This window comes from Rhincodon typus, chromosome 7 (assembly GCF_021869965.1).
Source record: "Rhincodon typus isolate 14 chromosome 7, sRhiTyp1.1, whole genome shotgun sequence".
Taxonomy (NCBI): Eukaryota; Metazoa; Chordata; class Chondrichthyes; order Orectolobiformes; family Rhincodontidae; genus Rhincodon; species Rhincodon typus.
The window spans coordinates 87,954,621-87,974,527 of NC_063338.1; the positions used below are offsets into that span (position 1 = coordinate 87,954,621).

At 43.1% G+C, this 19,907-nt stretch overlaps 1 protein-coding gene across 1 annotated transcript in view; it reads right to left on the reverse strand.

Annotated features, from left to right (window-relative positions):
- Window positions 1–19,907, reverse strand: part of LOC109936326 (contactin-associated protein-like 5) — a 767,761-nt gene that overhangs the window by 148,469 nt on the left and 599,385 nt on the right. The window contains exon 13 of the mRNA XM_048599257.1: window positions 19,694–19,907. This exon is cut by the window's right edge and continues 16 nt beyond it. Within this exon, the coding sequence (XP_048455214.1) occupies window positions 19,694–19,907 (214 nt within the window). The remainder of the gene's footprint in view (window positions 1–19,693) is intronic.

The window sequence follows — 19,907 nt, forward strand, 5'->3', positions numbered from 1 at the left end:
GCGTTGTCCCGGTGTTTGGGGCCTGTGGCAGGGGCAGTGAGTGTGTTGTCCTGGTGTTTGGGGCCTGCGGCAGGGGCAGCGCGTGTGTTCTCCCGGTGTTTGTGGCGTGTGGCAGGGGCAGCGAGTGCATTCTCCTGGTGTTTGGGGCCTGTGGCAGGTGCAGCGAGTGCGTTCTCCTGGTGTTTGAGGCCTTTGGCAGGAGCAGCGAGCACATTCTCATGGTGTTTGAGGCCTGTGGCAGGGGCAGCGAGTGCGTTCTCCTGGTGTTTGTGGCGTGTGGCAGGGGCAGCGAGTGCATTCTCATGGTGTTTGAGGCCTGTGGCAGGGGCAGCAAGCGCGTTCTCCCGGTGTTTGGGGCCTGTGGCAGGGGCAGCGAGTGCGTTCTCCCGGTGTTTGGGGCCTGTGGCTTTTTCACTGAGCACTGACTTTGATGTTAGGTGGGGAGAAGGAGAGAGAGCCTTCCAGCTTCCTGTTGTTATCCATTCACATCTACTTTTCCCTTTCTGTTTTGCTACTCAAAGCTGTTTGTGATATAGGTCCACTTGTATATTTCCTGAGTCTGCCTTTCCAAGTTGAATTCTTTGTAGGCAATCTTTCATTTCCCAATCTGTGAATTTATCATGCAAATGTGAATTGAGCAAGATACAAATGCTCCAGCACTCATTTGGTTTCATGTGGCAAGATGGCAGCACAGTAAGACGCTCCAATTGGAGCTCCTCTGTTCCGTCTGTTCTTTTTCTTTTTCTCTCTCTTTTCTTCCCTTTCTGCATTAGGGGAATGGAGGATCTGGCGAGCTGTGGATGCGAGTCATGGACAGTGGCCGCCATGTGGAGCGAGCCTTGGGTGGATGCTGGCGTGGGGGAAGCAGTCCTAGAATTTACCTTGGAGCAGCTGTGGAGAGGACTGGAGGCTTGGAGTGGGGACTATTGTTGGACTCGAGGCTGGCGCGATGGGATCAGACCACATGGGGGAGCCCCTGCAGTGAGCTGCTGCAATGTAATGTTCATTTGAAGTGTTTTTTATCTGACTAAATTGTCAATCCCTAACTATGTCTTATTTTTAACTTATTCTTTAAGCACTTAAAGTAATGCAACTACTGTTTTGTTATCCCTCTTTTGTATCTAAGATTAATACCTAAGTACTTGGAGCCATAAGAAATGACATTGTAAAACTTTCACTGTACTCCTGTACCTCTGTGCTTGAGTACTCGTGACAATAAAGGATATTCTATTTTATTCTATTCTATTCTAGTTTCCTGGTTTCACTGTCATTGGATGAAATGCTTACTTCAGTGTAGACCAGTGCTGTACATTTCACAAAATCTTCATAAAGATTGCCCAGATCAGTGATTAGGCTATCAATTTTTTTTTTCCCTTTACTCATTCATGGAATGAGGGCCTTGCTGACTGGGCAGCATTTATTGCCCATCCCTAATTGCCCAGAGTCAACCACATTGCTGGGGGTCTGGAGTCACATGTAGGCCAGACCAGGTAAGGATGGCAGTTTCCTTCCCTAAGGGACATTAGTGAACCAGATGGGTTTTTCTGAAAAATCAGCAATGGATTCATAGTCATCATGAGATTCTTAATTCCACATATTTTTATTGAATTTAAATTTCACCATCTGCCATGGTAGGATTTGAACCTGGGTCCCACAGAACATTATCTGGGTCTCTGGATTAATAGTCCAGCGATAATACCACAAGGCCATTGCCTCCCCTTGTCATTTTAGATCAGCATTTGACCTTTCCGAAAAGCACTTTAGTCCCTGAAAATCTTGATAGTCCATTTTTCCAATTTCCATACCAAAGTTACAGCTCCCTCATTCTGGTGGCTGTTCTCTTGGTAGTTTAGGCCATTGTAGAATTGACAGGTAGTAGGAGGCTCAGGTGGTGCAGTGGTAATATCCCTATCTCTGAGCTGGAAGGCTTGGGTTCAAGTCCCACCTGCTCTAGAGTTGTGTAATAATATCTCTGAACAGGTTGATTAGGAAAATATTTCATCCACATGTGGTGTGTCTCTAATCAGAACTTTGGCTTGTGACTGTGTGATTTTGCCCATTGCCTGGGACTAACAGAACAATGGTTATTGGTAAAAGCAGCTGGTTTAGGGAGAACATGGATAGATAAACAAGAGCATCTTTCAACAGATTATTCAGGCACAGGGAGTATCACAGTCAAATATAATTCTCTCCTTGTCCAAAGTTTAGATCATAAGACCATAGACACAGGAGCAGAATTAGACCATTCGGCCCATCGAGTCTTCCCCACCATTCAATCATGGCTGATATGTTTTTCAAACCCATTGTCTTGCCTTCTCCCCATAATCCTTGATCCCCTTACCAATCAAGAACCTATCTATCTCTGTCTTAAATATACTCAATGACTTGGCCTCCACAGCCTTCTGTGGCAGTGAGTTCCACGGATTCACCATCTGGCTGAAGGAATACCTCCTCATCTCAATTCGAACCCTTCACTCTTAGGCTGTGCCCTCAGATACTAATGTTCCCTACCAAACGAAATACCTTCTCCACATTCACTGTATCCAGGTTTCTCGGTATTCTGTAAGCTTCAATCCGAATCCCTTTCACCCTTCTAGACTCCATCGAGTACAGACCCAGAGTCATCAACCACTCCCTTCATCCCTGGGATCATTCTTATAAACGTCCTCTGGACGCCCACCAAGATCAGTACATCCTTCCTCAGAAATGGGGCCTAAACTGCTCACAACATTCCAAATGCAGTCTGACCAGAGCCTTATACAGCCTCAGTAGTGCATCGGTGCTCTTGTATTCCAGCCCTCTTGAAATGAATGAAAGATCACTCAATAACAGTTATGCATAAGAGGTCTAATAAATGGATCCCTTCATGAATATATGAAATCTCCTACGACACTTGAATCTAGGAAGGATGCAACAGTATGGAGAGGTTTCTGGAAAGTTGTGCAACAATGGTTCCAGGGATTAGAGGCTTTAGTTATGCAGGAAGGGCAGTGAAGCTAGGCTCCTTTCCTTCAAGAAATGAATGTTGAAAAAGAGGTGCTCAAAATGAGAGGGGTCTGGGCAGAGTCACCAGGTGGAGAGCTACAGGACACTGGTTTTGAGTGATTTACAAAAGAAAGTGAGGAGATACTCATTTGCTGGTACAGAATTTGAGTTTTGCTAAAACAAAAGATGCATTTTGTCAAAGCTAGCTAGTACATTTTCCATGGCAATATCTCAACTGATCAGAGCCCACGTGCCAACCAATCAGCACTCTCATCTCACACAGTACAAATGGTTGTTCCCCCTTTAAATTGGTATTTTTCCAAATTGTTTTAATATGTGCAAGACAAAGCTATGTCTCTTTCTCAGCAATACTCTAGCTGAGGAGAAATTTTATTTTAACGCAGTGAGTTGTGTAAGATCTGGAATGCACTGAGGTTGTGGTGGATACAGTTACAATCATGGCTTTCATGAGGAATTATGCAGGACCCTTAAGAGAGAAACAAAAAGTAGGGCAAAAAGGCAGAAGAGTGGGACTAACTGAGCAGATCTTGTAGAAAGCTGGCATAAATGGAATGGAATAAATGGCCTCCCATGGTGCTGTGGCCATTCAATAATTCTCTGCTTCAATCTTGCATTCCTACACTGTCAGGCATTCAATTTTTCCCCATTTAGTTTAAACAATGAAAGAAATCATGGGTTTGGGCACAGATCCCAACAAACAGCTATTGTCAATTCATCAGAAAGCACAATTAATTTATTCTTTCATGTTATGTAGGTGTCACTGGGGGAATGTCAGCATTTGATGCCCAATCCAAAATTGCTGTGGAGCTGAATGACTCCTGAGGCTACTTCAAAGGATGCTTATGAGTCAACCCCTTTGCTGTGGGTCTGGAGTCACATGTAGGCCAGACCAGGCAAGGATGGCAGATTTCTTCCCTAAAGGACATTAGTGAAGCAGCTGGATTTTCATGACAATCAATCACCAATACTGAAACAAGATTTCAATCCAGGTTCAGTTTGAAGTTTCACCACATTTGAGCCCATGCCATCTGCACATTAGCCTGGAGCTCTGGATTACAAGTCCAGTGGTAAGGCCAATGCTCCACCATCTTGTGGGCACCCCATCAGAGGAAAGAAGTGAGAGCATTGGAGAGAGTGCAAAAATGGTTTACAAGACTGGTTCCCCAGGAATGAGAAACTTCAGTTATGTAGAGTGAAGAAGATCATAGACTCTCTGGAGAGTTCATTTGGCCCATCAAGTCTACACTGATCCTCCAAAGAGCATCCCACTCACACCATCTTCCCAACCTCACACTGAGTTTTTACCATGGTTAACCCACCTAACCTGCACAATTTTTAGCACAGCCAATCCAACTAACCTACACATCATTGGACTCTGGAAGGAAACCCCATGCAGACACAGGAAGAACATGCAAACTCAACACAGACAGTCACTAAAGGCTAGAATCGAACCCAGGTCTCTGGCACTGTGAGACAGCAGTTCTAACCACCAAGCCACCATGGAACTGATGTAACTGCTCTCCTTGGAGAAAAGAAAGCCGAGAGGAGATTTAATAGAGGTTTTCAAATTTGCGAGCGAGCTGGATAGAATAGTTAGGGAGATGCCTTCATCAGTCAAGGCATTGAGTATAGGAGTTGGGATGTTATGTTACGGTTGTATAAGTCGCTGGTAAGGCATGACTTCGAGTCTTGTGTATAGTTTTGGTCACCCTGTTATAGGAAAGACATAGTTAAACTGGAAAGTGTGCAAAGAAGATTTACAAGGATGTTCCCAGGGTTAGTAGACCTGAGTTGTAGGGAGAAGTTGGCCAGGATAGGACTTTATTCCTTGGAACGTAGGAGAATGAAGGGTGGCCTTATTGAGGTGTATAAATTCATGAGGGACATAGATAGGATGAATGCATATAGTCTTTTTCCCAGGGATGGGGAATTGAAAACTAGAGGGCACAGGTTTAAGATGAGATGGGAAATATTTAAGAAGGAGCTGAGGGGCAACTTCTTTATGCAGGGGGAGGTGATGGCCGAGTGGTAGTATCGTTGGGCTGTTAATCCAGAGACCCAGATAACATGCTGGGAACCTGTATTCGAATCCTGCCATGGCAGATGGTGGAATTTGAATTCAACAAATATCTGGAATCAAGAATCTAATGATGACTGTGAATCCATTGTCAATTGTCAGGAAAAACCCATCTGGTTCACAAATGGCCTTTAGGGAAGGAAGCTGCCATCCTTACCTGGTCTGGCCTACATGTGACTCCAGACCCACAGCAATGTGGTTGACAATGTGGTTAGGGATGGGCAATAAACGCTGCCTGGCCAGCGATGCCCTCATCCCGCTAATGAATAAAGAGGAAAAAATGGAATGGACTGCGAGAGAAAGTGGTTGAGGAAGGTCCAATAACAACATTTAAAAAGCATTTGGATACATACATGGATGAGAAGGGTTTAGAAGGATATGGACCAGATGCAGCCAATTGGAACTAGCTCAGTGGGCAGCATGGACCAGTTTGGGCTGAAGGGCCTGTTTCCATGCTGTATTACTCTACGGTTCTATGCTGTTCCAGATCATAAAAGAAAATTGCAGGGCATGGATTTAAAATGGTGTGTAAAAACAGCAGGGGTGATGTGAGAAAAAACTTTTTCACATAGCCAGTAGTTAGGGTATGGAATACACTGCTCAGAAATGTGGTGGAGGCAAGTTCAGTTGAGATATCCAAGAAAGGATTGGATAATTATTTTGATAGAAATGGTGTGCAGGGATGCAGGGCAAAGACAGGAGATGGCACTGGGAATAGAACCAGTGCAGGCATGATAGGCTGAATGGCCTTCATCTGCATGTTAGCAATTCTGTGGTTCTGTGATCTTCTCTTACAACACATTTACAAAATTATCACAGTGAGTATTCTTCATTAATACTCTTTAAGACTTTGGGATATCCTGAGGTTGTGAAAGACGCTAATATAAATGCAAGTCTACATTTTTCTTATTCACCTCACAAATGAGTGCCTCAATTCAAGATTCTACTGGTCCATACTGATAATCCACAGATTAATTTAGTGAACAGCGAACCTATATCAAAGTATCAAAAGTTAACTCATTGAATATCCTAAACAAAATTCTCCCCTGTCTACACCACACAAGTCAGGAGCATAATGAAAGATTTTTCACTTGCCTGATCAGGTATAGCTCCAACAACACTCAAAGAGCTTGACACCATCCAGGACAAAGCAGCCTGATTGCCTGGCATCACAGCCACAAGCATCCACTCCCTCCTTCACCGATGCTCAGTAGTAGCAGTGTGTACCATCTACAAAGAAGAAGGCTTTCAGCATGCTTGTTTTCACAAGTCAGTGCATTGAGTATAGGAGTTGGGATGTCTTGTAACAGATGTACAAGATGTTGGTAAGGCCACATTTGAAGTGCTGTGAGGCCTTACTCTAGAAAGGACATTATTAAATGAGGAAGAGTGCAGAAATGAGTTACTAGGATGCTACCTGGACTGGAATGTTTGAGTTAAGAGAAGAGGCTGGATAGGCTGAGACCTTTTCTTCCCTGCAGCATAGAAAACTCAGGGTTGGCCTGATAGAGGTCTATAAAATCATGAAAGGCACAGATAAGATAGATAGCAAACAGCTTTTCCCCGTGGTAGGGAAGTCTAAAACTAGAGGACATAGGTTTAAGGTGAGAAAGAAGAGATACAAAAGGGTCCAGAAGGGCACATTTTTCACACAGAGGTGGTGGTTGAAGTGAGTACAATTTCATTATTTAAGAAACATTTGGACAGGTACATGGATGGGATAGGTATGGAGGAACACAGACTAAACTCAGGCAAATGGGACTAGTTTAACGTGAAAACTTGGCATCATGGACATGTTGGGCCGAGGGCCTGTTTCCATGCTGTAGACCTCTATGACTCGAGATGCACTGCAGTCATTCACGTGCTCCTTGAACAGTACCTTCAAAATCCCTAATCTCAACCACTTATCTGGGAAAGGGCACAAGATACATGGGAACATCATCACCTGTAAGATCCTCCCCAAGTCAAACACAATCCTGACCTGGGACTACATCATCGTTTGTTCACTGTTGCTAGATCAAAATCCTGGAAATCCTTCCCTATAGCATCTGGACTGCAATGGTTCAAGAAGTCAGATCACCAACACATCTCCAAGGGCGGTTAGGGTCGGGCAGTTAATGCTGAGCCAACCAGGGATGCCCATATTACATAGAGTCATAGAGTCTTCGAGTCATAGAGATATACAGCACAGAAACAGACCCTTTGGGCCAACATGCCAACCAGATATCCTGTATAAATTTAGTCCCATTTGCCAGCATTTGGCCCATATACCTCTAAACACTTCCTATTCATATACCCATCCAGATACCTTTTAGATGTTGTAACTGTACCAGCCTTCACCACTTCCTCTGGCAGCTCATTCCATACACGCACCACCCTCTGTGTGAAAAAGTTGCCCCTTAGGTCCCTTTTATATCTTTCCCCTCCCACCTTAAACCTACACTGTCTCATTTTGGACTCCCCCATTCCAGTGAAAAGACCTTGACTATTCACCCTATTCACACCCCTTATGATTTTATAAACCTCGATAAGTCATCCCTCAGCCTCTAGCGCTCCAGGGAAAATAGCCCCAGCCAAAAATTCCTGTGGACGTCTTTCTCAAGTGGTTTTAAATTCAAGTGGTTTGAAATGACAATTGTTCTTAAGTTTAAACGAAAGTAGTTTTGCCAATTTTTGACTTCTCCCTTGGTTTCTGCCCATTCCCTTCCATCTTGCTGCTGAACACATACGCTTCCCCTGAGCTCCTCCACAAATTAAAAAAATTCATTACTGAACTACTGATCACATCCAATCATGAAAAAAAATGAGCTGTTCAACTGAAAAATGATGCCAGTCTACTTTAATTAATTATGCAGATACCAGGCATTGAATACTCTTGGCATTTTTACGACTAGGGTTCTTTGTAGAAATCCAGTGACTGCTAGGACAGACTACACACATGTAATATTCAATGATAAACAACATATTTTAGCTAAAAGATCTACACATTAATTATGAATGGCATCGATTTTAATCTATAAATATTTGGGTAGTCAACTTAGCATCCTTAGAATATTTACAGTCATTCCACAAAGGTGAGAGAACTAACACATATCTGATGGCAGAAGGTGCGCAGCAGGTACACCCTCCAGTTTCTGCTAAGCAAACACTACAAAATGCATGAGGAATTAATTGGCACCTCACCAAGTGTTTCTTATACTGTAAACATTTTTTTTTTCTGAGACTTTCACTTCCGAATACTGACAAAATGAACAATGGAGAAAAGCAAACAGTTTCTCTGGTGGATTTACACACATATGCACTGTCTAACATCGCAATGAGCCAGCTGGAATTTGGGCTTGCTGCTTCTAGGCTACGAGGGAAAATCAAAATGCATGCAGGGGACTCCACTACGCATCATGAGCTGAAGTTCCTCAATTCACAATTTCCCCTTTGCACACGGGCTTCTCCCTGTCCTCCCACCAACTCTCATATTTTGCAGACACCACCTCCTTCCCCTCCTGCCCCACTCCCCTTCCCTTTGCAACCACTCGCTTCTTACCCCACCCTCTCCCCTTTGCAGCCGTTAGGTACCCCTCCCCAACTCCTTTGTTCTTTGCATCTGCCAGCTCTTTTTTGCAGCCATTCTTTTCACCCCACCTCTCTCCTGTGCAGCCGTGCATTTCTCAACTTGCCTGGCAAATTCTCACTTCTGGCCTCAACTGGCAAACTGGCTGCTATCCCACCCCCATGACACCCAGTAGACTCACTCTCCTAATATATCCTCAGTTCCCTACCCAGCCCAGACCCTGGCCTAACTCGGCAAAAGTGCACCCTCCAGCCTTGCTCGGCTTGTCTGCCACAATAATATCATAAGAGTTTAACAGGCAGAATTAGGTCATTCGACCCATTGAGTCTGCTCCAACATTTGATCATGGCTGATGCATTTCTCAACCCCAATCTCCTGCCATCTCCCTATAATCTGAATAATCAAGAACCTATCTGTCTCTGTCTTAAATACACTCAATGACTTGGCCCCCACAGTCCTCTGCAGCAATAAGTTCCACAGATACACCACACTCTGCGTGAAGAAACTCTTCCTCATCTCAGCTCTGAACAGTTGTGCCTTCACTCCAGAGTTGTGCCCTTGGGTCTTAGTCTCTCCTATTACTTCAGAGTGCAACAACACCTTGATCAGATGGGCCAACGGGCCAAGGAGTGGCAGATGAAGTTTAATTTAGACAAACGTGAGGTGCTGCATTTTGGAAAGGCAAATCAGGGCAGATGTATACACTTAATGGTAAGGTCTTGGGGAGCGTTGCTGAACAAAGAGAACTTGGAGTGCAGGTTCATTGTTCCTTGAAAGTGGAGCTGCAGGTGGACAGGATGGTGAAGAAGGTGTTTGGTATGCTTGTCTTTATTGGTTGGTGTATTGAGTATAGGAGTTGGGGGGTCATGTTGCGGCTGTATAGGACATTGGTTAGGCCACGTTTGGAATACTGCATGCAATTCTGGTCTTCCTACTATCAGAAGGATGTTGTGAAACTTGAAAGTGTTCTGAAAAGATTTGCAAGGATGTTGCCAGGATTGGAGGGTTTAAGCTATAGAGAGAGGCTAAATAGGCTGGAGCTATTTTCCCTGGAGCTCGGAGGCTAGGGGTGACCTTATAGAGGTTTATAAAATCATGAGGGGCATGGATAGGATGAATAGTCAAGGTCTTTTCCCCAGGGTGTGGAGTCCAAAACTAGAGGGCATAGGTTTAAGGTGAGAGGGGTAAAATTTAAAAAGGACTAAGGGGCAACATTTTTCACACAGAAGGTGGTGCCTGTATGGAATGAGCTGCCAAAGGAAGCAGCGGAGGTTAGTACAATTACAACATTCAAAAGGCATGTGGATGGGTGCATGGGTATGAATTGTTTAGAGAGATATGGGCCAAATGCTGGCAAATGGGACTGGATTAATTGTAGGATATATGGTTGACATGGATGAGTTGGACTGAAGGGTCTGCTTCTGTGCTGTACAGTTCTGTGACTCTGTGACTCTATAATTGAAACATCTTCTCCGTGTCTACTCCATCCGGGCATCTCAGTATTCTGTATGTTCCAATCAAATTCCTCCTCATCCTCATAAACTTCATCGAGTACAGAGCCAGAGTCTTCAACTGCTCCTCATATGACAAGCCCTTCATTCCTGGATTGATTCTTGTAAACCTCCTCTGGACTCCTTCCGATGCCAGCACATCCTTCCTAAGATAAAGGGGCCAAAACTACTGACAATATTCCATGGAGTCTGACCAGAGCCTTATATAGCATCAGACAGTACATCACTGCTCTTGCTTTCTTATACTCTATTCACAGGTTGATTCCCTCCTGTGGTTGTTGTTGATGGTTTCAACTAGGAGTCTATCCTCAGCAAATGCAGGGAAGAATCAGGCTGTGATTAGAGGTCAGGTCTATGTACAGAAGCAACTTTGATCTGATCATGACCTTCCAACCATGATTGATTTCCAAACAATTGTAACACATTCAGGGGTGAATTTTCCCATTCATCCCGCTGTAATTTAAACACTACTGTGAGGCCAATTTGTGCTCAGCAGGGCAGCATGGTGGCTTAGTGGTTAGCACTGCTAACTCACAGCACTGTAAGCACTCGGGTTCAATTCCAGCCTTGGGTGACGTTCTGTGTGGAGTTTGTATGTTCTCCCCATGTCTGTGTGGGTTTCCTCCCACAGACCAAAGATGTGCAGGTTAGGTGGATTGGGCATGGGGAGATGCAGGTTTATAGGATAGGGGTGTGGGTCTGGTTGGGATGCTCCTCAGAGGGTTGATAATGGGCCAAATGGCCTGCTTCCACACTGTAGGGATTCTATAATAAAGAAAGAAATAGCAATATCACAATAACCAGATGATCTGTTTACTGTGATATTGATTCAGTGATAATTAGTGACTAGCACACTGGCGTTAATTCCCCCGGACTTCAAACAGACACCATATGACTTTTTAGACCCAGTTCAGAAGGCAAGTAAAGCCTCAGTTCACCTTGCATCTGAAAGATGGCATATCTGACCGTGCAGCATTCCTACAGTACTGTGTTCAAATATCAGCCTAAATGTAATTCTCAGGTCTCTGGAATGGGATCAAATGCATAACCTTCAAAGTTAGAGGTGAGAGTGCTATTGTCTGAGGCACATAAGGGGAGGAGGGAATATTAAATATTTTTAACCAATTCTTCTCTCAGTGCCATCCTTCTAGTACTGGTTACATTAGACACATATTTTTTGAGTTTATGAATGATACAAACTTACATATATATGAATTAGAGGAAGAAAATGGCCATTCAGCTCCTCCGGCCACTTGCACCATTCAATAAGCTAATGGATCATTGTTGACTTGTTCATTTTCTCTGAATTGCACTTTCCCATCTACTCCCAGTGAAATAAGTGCACAGAGGCCAGTATCCTGTCTCCAAGTGCCTCTTTATTTACATGTACACAATACATTGGCTCTGATCAGCTAGCTTTGAGTTAGTCCCCAGAATGAGGAGACTCTCTGAATCTCCTGTTTGTATCTATCAGCCAGGGCTCCCTGATTGGCCCAGGTTAACAACTCCAATCAGGGATCTCAGTCAATGAGATCCACCTGGCTCTTGTTCCAATCACTGCACACAGTAACCTTTGATTCCTTTGCCTAACAAGATCTACCTACCTCCACCTTAAAATATTAATCGACTTCAAAGGCAGCGAGTTACACAATTGCACAGTTTTGGAAAAGAAACACCTTATTTCTGTCTTAAAAGGTAGACTCTAATTTTTAAACAGTGTCCTCTAACTCTCACTCACTCACAAGATGAAGCATCCTTTCTATGTCCACCTTGTCATGACCTTCCAGCATCTTTTGCATGTCCATCAAATCACTCCCCACTCTCCTAGCCTCCAGTGGAAACTAGCCCAGCTGCTCAACCTTGTCTTATAAGACAACCTGCTTATTCCCAGGTATCAATCTCGTAAATTTCCTATCAACCACTTGCAATGTATTTATAACCTTCCTTAACTTAGCCAAATAAAATGCACACAGTATTCAAGATGTTGTCTCGCCAATGCCCTTTTTCAACTGAAGCTTAATATTCTTATTTTAGGTGCAAGTCCTCACATAATAAAGGATTAATTACTCACTATACCTGCTTATTAACATGTTATGACTCATGCACTAGAATTCCTTGATCCCTCTGCACCTCTCCATTACATTATATTTTGTATTTTTTTAATTTTTCCTGCCAAAGAGAACAACTTCAGATTTTCCCATAATATACTTCCATCTGCCTGACTTTTGCTCACTCACTCAACCTACTGATATCCTGTTGCATCCTCCTTATGTATGTTTCACAGTATACATTCCTACCTATCTTTACATCATCTTCAAATCTAGGTACTGAATTTTCGCTATGCTCATCTAAGCTATTGATATAAGTTGTAAAAAGCTGAAGCCCCAATAGAGACCCGTTATGATTTTTGTTTTACTTTATCTCAAATAAAAATCCTTAAACAAATACACACAAGTGTGAACTTGAGCACTGTAAGTAAGTAAGTAAAATATTCACCAGCATTGGTCAGTGCAGAATACTAATACATACCAATATATTTACAGTTTCAACAAATATTACAGATGCTGGAAATCTGAAACAAACACAAAGGATGCTGAAGAAATTCAGCAAGTCTGGCAATATCTATGCAGAGACAAACACAGTTAACATTTCAAGTCTGGTACGATTTTTCTTTGGAACTGAAGAAGTGTTATACTGGATTCAAAACTTCAACTTTCTTTCTCCACAGACGCTGCCATACTTGCCGAATTTCTCCAGAATTCTCAGTGTTTGTCTTTAGAGTTTCTTTCAAAATGTGGGAGCTTAGAAGTTCAGTATCTCCATTGCTGTATTGGCATCTTAGTTGCGAGTTGCTCTTCCAGCAGGGTCATGGCAGTGATCCTAATCTCTCAATGGGCAGTAGTATTCAAAGAGTAGGAGAAAATTACTGCAGATGCTGGAATCTGTATTGAGAACAGAAAGTGCTGGAGATCACAGCAGGTCAGGCAGTATCGATAGAAAGAGAGCAAGCTAACGTTTCGAGTCTAGATGACTTTTCATCAGCTCTGAAGAGTCATCTAAACTCGAAACGTTAATTTGCTCTCTTTCCATGGATAGATACTGCCTGACCGGCTGTGATCTCCAGCACTTTTTGTTTACAGTATTCAAAGAGTATATGGGTTGGATAATCAAAGGAATACATTTGTAGCTGTATCTCTGCTCCCTCTGTGCATGATTCCACACTGTGTTATGGAATCCCAGGAATGTCTTCTGATTGCAAAAAGGAACAGTGGGATTCTTCTACTCATGCACAGTAGAAGAGTGAGGGAAAACCTGGAAAATTAAGAAATCCCTAATCAAGTCTGTCCTTAAATCTAGTACCATCCCAATTAGGTGTTTCAACAAAAATATTTTCTCAAGAACAAAGAACAGAGAAAATTACAGCACAGGAACAGGCCCTTTGGCCCTCCAAGCCTGCGCCGATCCAGATTCTCTATCTAAACCTGTCTCATATTTTCCAAGGATCTGTATTCCTCTGCTCCCTGCCCATTCATGTATCCGTCTAGACACATCTTAAATGACGCTATCGTGCCCGCCTCTACCAGCTCCGCTGGCAACACGTTCCAGGCACCCACCACCCTCTGCGTAAAGAACTTTCCACGCACATCTCCCTTAAACTTTTCCCTTCTCACCTTGAAATCATGACCCCTAGTAATTGAGTTCCCCACTCTGGGAAAAAGCTTCTTGCTATCCACCCTGTCTATACCTCTCCTGATTTTGTAGACCTCAATCAGGTCCCTCCTCACCCTCTGTCTTTCTAATGTAAATAATCCTAATCTATTCAACCTCTTTTCATAGCTAGCGCCCTCCATACCAGGCAACATCCTGGTGAACCTCCTCTGCACCCTCTCCAAAGCATCCACATCCTTTCGGTAATGTGGCGACCAGAACTGTACGCAGTATTCCAAATGTGGTCAAACCAAAGTCTTATACAACTGTAACATGACCTGCCAACTCTTGTACTCAATACCCCGTCCGATGAATGAAAGCATGCCGTATGCCTTCTTGACTACTCTATCGACCTGCGTTGCCACCTTCAGGGTACAATGGACCTGAACACCCAGATCTCTCCGTGCATTCTCGTTGTCTTTCAGGTTTTGCCTGATCTATTGAGTATGTTTCGGTTTTTACTTCACATTTCCACCATCTGTATTTTTGATTCCTTCATCCCATCTTAGTCATAGAGTCATAGAGTCACACAGCACGGAAACGGACCCTTCAGTCCAACCAGTCCATGCCGACCATAATCCCAAACTAAACTAGTCCCACCTGCCTGTGTTTGTCCCTTATCTATCCAAACCTATCCATCCGGGTCTTTTGGATATAGTCAGATGCCACAGCATCAAACATTGCACCATCGTATCAGATTATTCTGTTACTTACTTCCTTCCCATCCACCAGAGTATTTCTGTCGGGTATCCACCTTGCCCTACCTGTCAGGTGATATTCTTGTTCAGTAGCAGCCTTCTCAGCTCTGAGTGAGGAGATCAAACTTTCAAGCCTCCACTGTAGAGACGTGAAGGATGTTCTCAGCTGACAGCTGAACACAGAACTACCGGGTCATTTATTGGAAGAAGTACCATCTCCTTGATGAGACATTGCACCTTTACTATTGCATTATTATACCTCTAGTGATGGTAGAGACTCCAACTTCCATTCCATCACACAGCTGATCAGACATCTCTCCTGCTCTAACTGCCTGGCTTGGGGGCATGTGTTGGTGGAATTTGCAGGTTTGGCTATGCTATAAACATATGTCCAACACTTGGAGTGGGTCATGAATCGAAAGCCTCTGATTCAGAGGCAGTGATGCGATCCAATGTGTCACATGACCCCCTTTTAGTTGTACATATCAATAATTCTTTGGATGGTTGATTCAATCCATTAATTTATTTCCTTTTCAGGGTCATACCTTCTATTTCATTTATTTCTACATTTTCTAATTTACATCGCTTTCACCCTCCATACTTTCTTTCTTCCCATCCTATTCAGTTTCCATTCTCTTTATCACATCGTTTTACTTCTTCAAGTTCAAGTTGCCTTGTTCATACTTCTGTTAGATGCTTGTGGTCATTAGCTTCACCCACATGTCAGGTCTGTAACTTTATTGAAAGACTTCAGACCACTCTTTGATTTAATTTCCATATGAAGTCAAAACCAATCCATCATTGTTTTTTACAGGTGGTGTGAACTGTAGAATCTTGTAGCCTTGGGTAGCAACTTTGAGGGATCTATGGACGTGGACTCCAAGATCCCTCTGTTCCTCCACACTGCTAAAAATCCTGCCATTAACCCTGTATTCTGCATTCAGTCGGTCCTTTGGTTTTACTTTCTATCTGCCTCCTCTTGTCATTTTATTTTACTAACTTCCTGATTCTTTACCCACAGCAACATTTTCCATTTGCTTCTCCCTTCTCCGTTTTGCCATTTTCTGATTCTGAATTCAGCCACTTGACTCTTTAATATCATTTTTAAAAGTTCTCTAAGGTTTGTCGGCGGCATTCCCTCTAAGCAGGTCAATCTCTCTGCACATGCCAATCATAGGAACATAAAAACAGGGGTAGGCCATTCAGCCCTTTTAGCACATGTCACCATTCAATGAGATCATGGCAGATCTGTGACTTAACTCCATATAGCTGACTTTGGCCCCTATCCCTTAATACCTTTGTTTAATGAAAATTTATGTCTCAGATTTAAAATTAACAGGGTGCAGAGCTGGGCAAAGAAGTGGCACATGGAATTCAACCCAGAAAAATGTGAAGTGATTCATTTTGGAAGGTTGAATTTGAATGCAGAATACAGGGTTAATGGCAGGATTTTCAGCAGTGTGGAGGAACAGAGGCATCTTGGAGTCCACGTCCATAGATCCCTCAAAGTTGCTACCCAAGTTGATAGGGTTGTAAAGAAGGCATATGGTGTGTTGGCTTTCATTGGCAGGGGAATTGAGTTTAAGAGCCGCGAGGTTAAGCTGCAGCTCTATAAAACTCTGGTTGGACCATACTTGGAATATTGTGTTCAGTTCTGGTCACCTCATTATAGGAAAGATGTGGAAGCTTTAAAGAGGGTGCAGAGGAGATTTACCAAGATCCTGCCTGGACTGGAGGGCAGGTCTTATGAGGAAAGGTTGAGGGAGCTAGGGCTTTTCTCATTGAAGCGAAAAATGATGAGAGGTGACTTGATAGAGGTGTACAAGATGATGAGAGGCACAGATAGAGTGGACAGTCAGAGACTTTTCCCCAGGGCGGAAATGACTATTACTACGAGGAAGTATAATTTTAAAGTGATTGGAGGAAGGTAAAGGGGAGATGTCAGAGGTAGGTTCTTCACACGGAGTGTGGTGGGCGTGTGGAATGCGCTGCCGGCAGTGGTAGTGGGGTCAGATACTTTAGAGACTTTTAAACGACTCTTGGATAGGCACATGGAGGATAGTAAAATGTAGGGTATGCAGGGTAGATTGATCTTTGCAGGATAATAGTTTGGCACAACATTGTGGGCCGAAGGGCCTGTACTGTGCTGTACTGTTCTATGTTCTATGTTTTTAACAACTGATCCAACATCCATTGCCATTTGTGGAAGAGAATTCCAAACATCTACCATCCTTTGTGTGTCAAAGTGCTTCCTCCCATCTCTCTTGAATGGTCTGGCCTGATTTCTCAAACTATGCCTCCGAATTCTAGAATCCCCAGTCAGCAGAAATAGTTTATCTTTATCTACCCTGCCTTTTCCTGTTAATATCTTCACCCCTTAACCTTCTAAATCCCAGACGAAACAGGTTTAATTTGTATAATCTCTCCTCCTACCTTAACCCTTGAAGCTAAGGTATTCTTGTAAACCTATGCTGTAATCCTTCCAAAGCCAAAATATCTTTCTTAAGGTGTGGTGTCCAGATCTGCTCACAATACTCCAAGAGGGGTCTAACCAGAGTTTTGTACAGCTGCAGCAAAACTACTGCGTTCTTGTACTCCAGTCCTCAAGATATAAAAGCCAACATTACACTCACCTTCTTGATTAAATTCTGCACATAGCAAATTGTTTCTGGATCCTAAGGATCTAAGCACCTGAATTGTCTCTTTGGATATGCACTGTATTTAATTTTATACCATCAACAAAGTAAACACCTATCCTTTCTTGGTGCAGATAGTTGTGTGGATACATTGGATCCCACTTCTGGAAGACACCACTGCATGTAAACCACAGCAGTCTGCACACGGCTAAAAATAATTAGAGGGGATTTTGGGCTGTAGGTATGGCTGGGAAGGCCAGCATGTATTGCCCATTTATAATTGCCCTTGAGAAGGAAAAGGTGAGTTGTCTTCTTGACCCACTGTAGTCTTGGTGTGTGGTGACACCCACAATGCTATTAAGTAGGGCATTCCAAGTCTTTGACTCAGTGACAATGCAAGTACAATGATATGGTTACAAGTGTGGGATTGTATATGGTTTGGAAGGGAACTTACAGGTGATGGTTTGCCTGTATAACAGCTGCCCTTCTCCTTCTTGGTGGTAGAGCTAGTGGATTTAGCAGGTGCTATCAAACTGTCTTGTTGAGTTATTGCTGTGCATCTTTTTGGTGGTATACACTATAGATGCAATGCGTCAGTGGAATGTTTCCCAAGGTGATGGATGGGGTGTAGGCTACATTATATTGGAACGTTCTGGGAATAATCTACTTTGTCACAGAATTTTCACAATGCAGTAGGTGGCCATTACACCCGCTGTCCAAATCAGCATGAAATAAAACAAAGCACAGCGAATGCTAGAGATCTGAAACAAAGAAAAGCACAGAAATTGTGGGAGAAACTCAGCAGATCTGACAGCTCCACAAATGAGTAAAACCTCATGGACAAGTTCAAAAAATAATTAATCTGAAGAAGGGTCACTGGTGACAAAATGTCAACTCTGTCCTCTCTCCTCAGACGTTAGAATTGTAACAGCACAGAAGGGGGCTATTTGGCCCATCTTGTCCATACTGACTCAAAGATATCCAGATGTCCTTTCTAACCCCACCTTCCTGCACACAGCCTATTGTCCTGCAGCTTACAGCACTTAAGATGCAGATTCAGGCACTTTTTAAAAGAGTTTAGGGTCCCTGCTTCCACTCAGGCAGCAAATTCCAAACATCCACCAGCCTCAGCATAAAAATATTTTTCCTCACATGCCCTCTAATCCTTCTGCCACTTTTCTTGAATCTATGACCCCTGGTTTTTGAACTGTCTGCCAAAGGAAACAGGTTCCTCCTGTCTATCTCTACCCCCCACAGTTTTTTTTACCTCAACCACATCATCCCTCAGCCTCCTCTGTTCCAAGGAAAGCAACCCCAACCTCTCCAATCTCTCCTCGAAGCTACAATTCTCCAGCCCTGTTGCCAGACCTGCTGAGTTTCTCCAGCAATTTCTGATTTCGTTCGCTCCAACTGAGCCTTATGCTTTAGTCCCGTTCTCCTGCCTTTTCCTGGTATCCTTGTACATTGTTAGTTAAATAATCATTGAATGTACTCCTAAAAGTGTCAATTGAACCTGTCACCACATACATGGGAAGTGCTGGTGTGGTGGTAATGTTAATGTGATAGCAATCCATAATTCCAAGCTAATGCTTTGGGGACATGTATTTGAATCTCACCATGGGAGATGGTAAAATTTGAATTCAACTAAAATCTGGAATTGCAACTTAGCCTAATTACGACAAAGTAGACACTGTTGACCAATCTCTTTCACTAATGCCCTTTAGCAAAGGAAATCCTTACCTGGTCTAGCCTGTATGTGGTTCTAGACTCACAACAATGTGGTTGACTCTTAAATGTCCTCTGGAATAGCCATAGCAAGCCACCCAGATTAATTAGGAATGGGCAATAGATACTGGCGCAGCCAGAGGCACCCACATCCCAATAACAAATAGTAATATATTTCCAGGCAGTGAATTTCAGACTTTAACCATGTGCTGTGTGAAAGCATTTTTGCTTACATCATATTTGCTAGTTTTGCAAACCACTTTAAATCTCTGCCCTCGCATTCTAAACACTGTGACATTTCCTGTAGATGATCATTTGTGACCTGTATTTTTTTTCCCTGAATGGCAACATATCCAAGGAAAAAATGACCAGCTCACTCTAAGATTTATCATCCCTCACTTACTAATTGCCACTGCTCACATACATGACCAACACATTCTACAATGAACTTGTAAATTAATAGATGGTGACCATTTCCTGTATTCTCATCCATCTTTGTTCTTATCCCAGTCCCTGTTCCCTGTAATATGACCAACCTGTTAATCATCAAGAACATGTACTGAGGCAGAACTTTCACATCCTCAGGGTATCCCAAAGGCACTTCTGAGCCAATGAATTATTCCTTCTCTAGGAGCACTCTCACAGCTATTAGGACAGCAAGCTAATGAACAAAAATTAATTTTAAACAAATTTTTGAGTGCATTTTATCAGCAATTGATGGACATAACACTTTTAATCAGGCAGCAAGTTTGTTTTTTACTCACCATTACTGCACAAAACCACAGCTATATATTCCTCATAATAGGAGTCTGCACAAAGCAGCACACTCGGAGTGTGGGTGGTTCGAAAGCTGAACTCAATGTTCTCCCTTGAAAGCGTCATGTCCGAGTAAATAGCAGATAAAGGGCCGCTGACATTTTTGCCAATGCCATAAGATTCGTGGAAATCGTAAGCCAATGATGTCCCAGCTTCCAACAG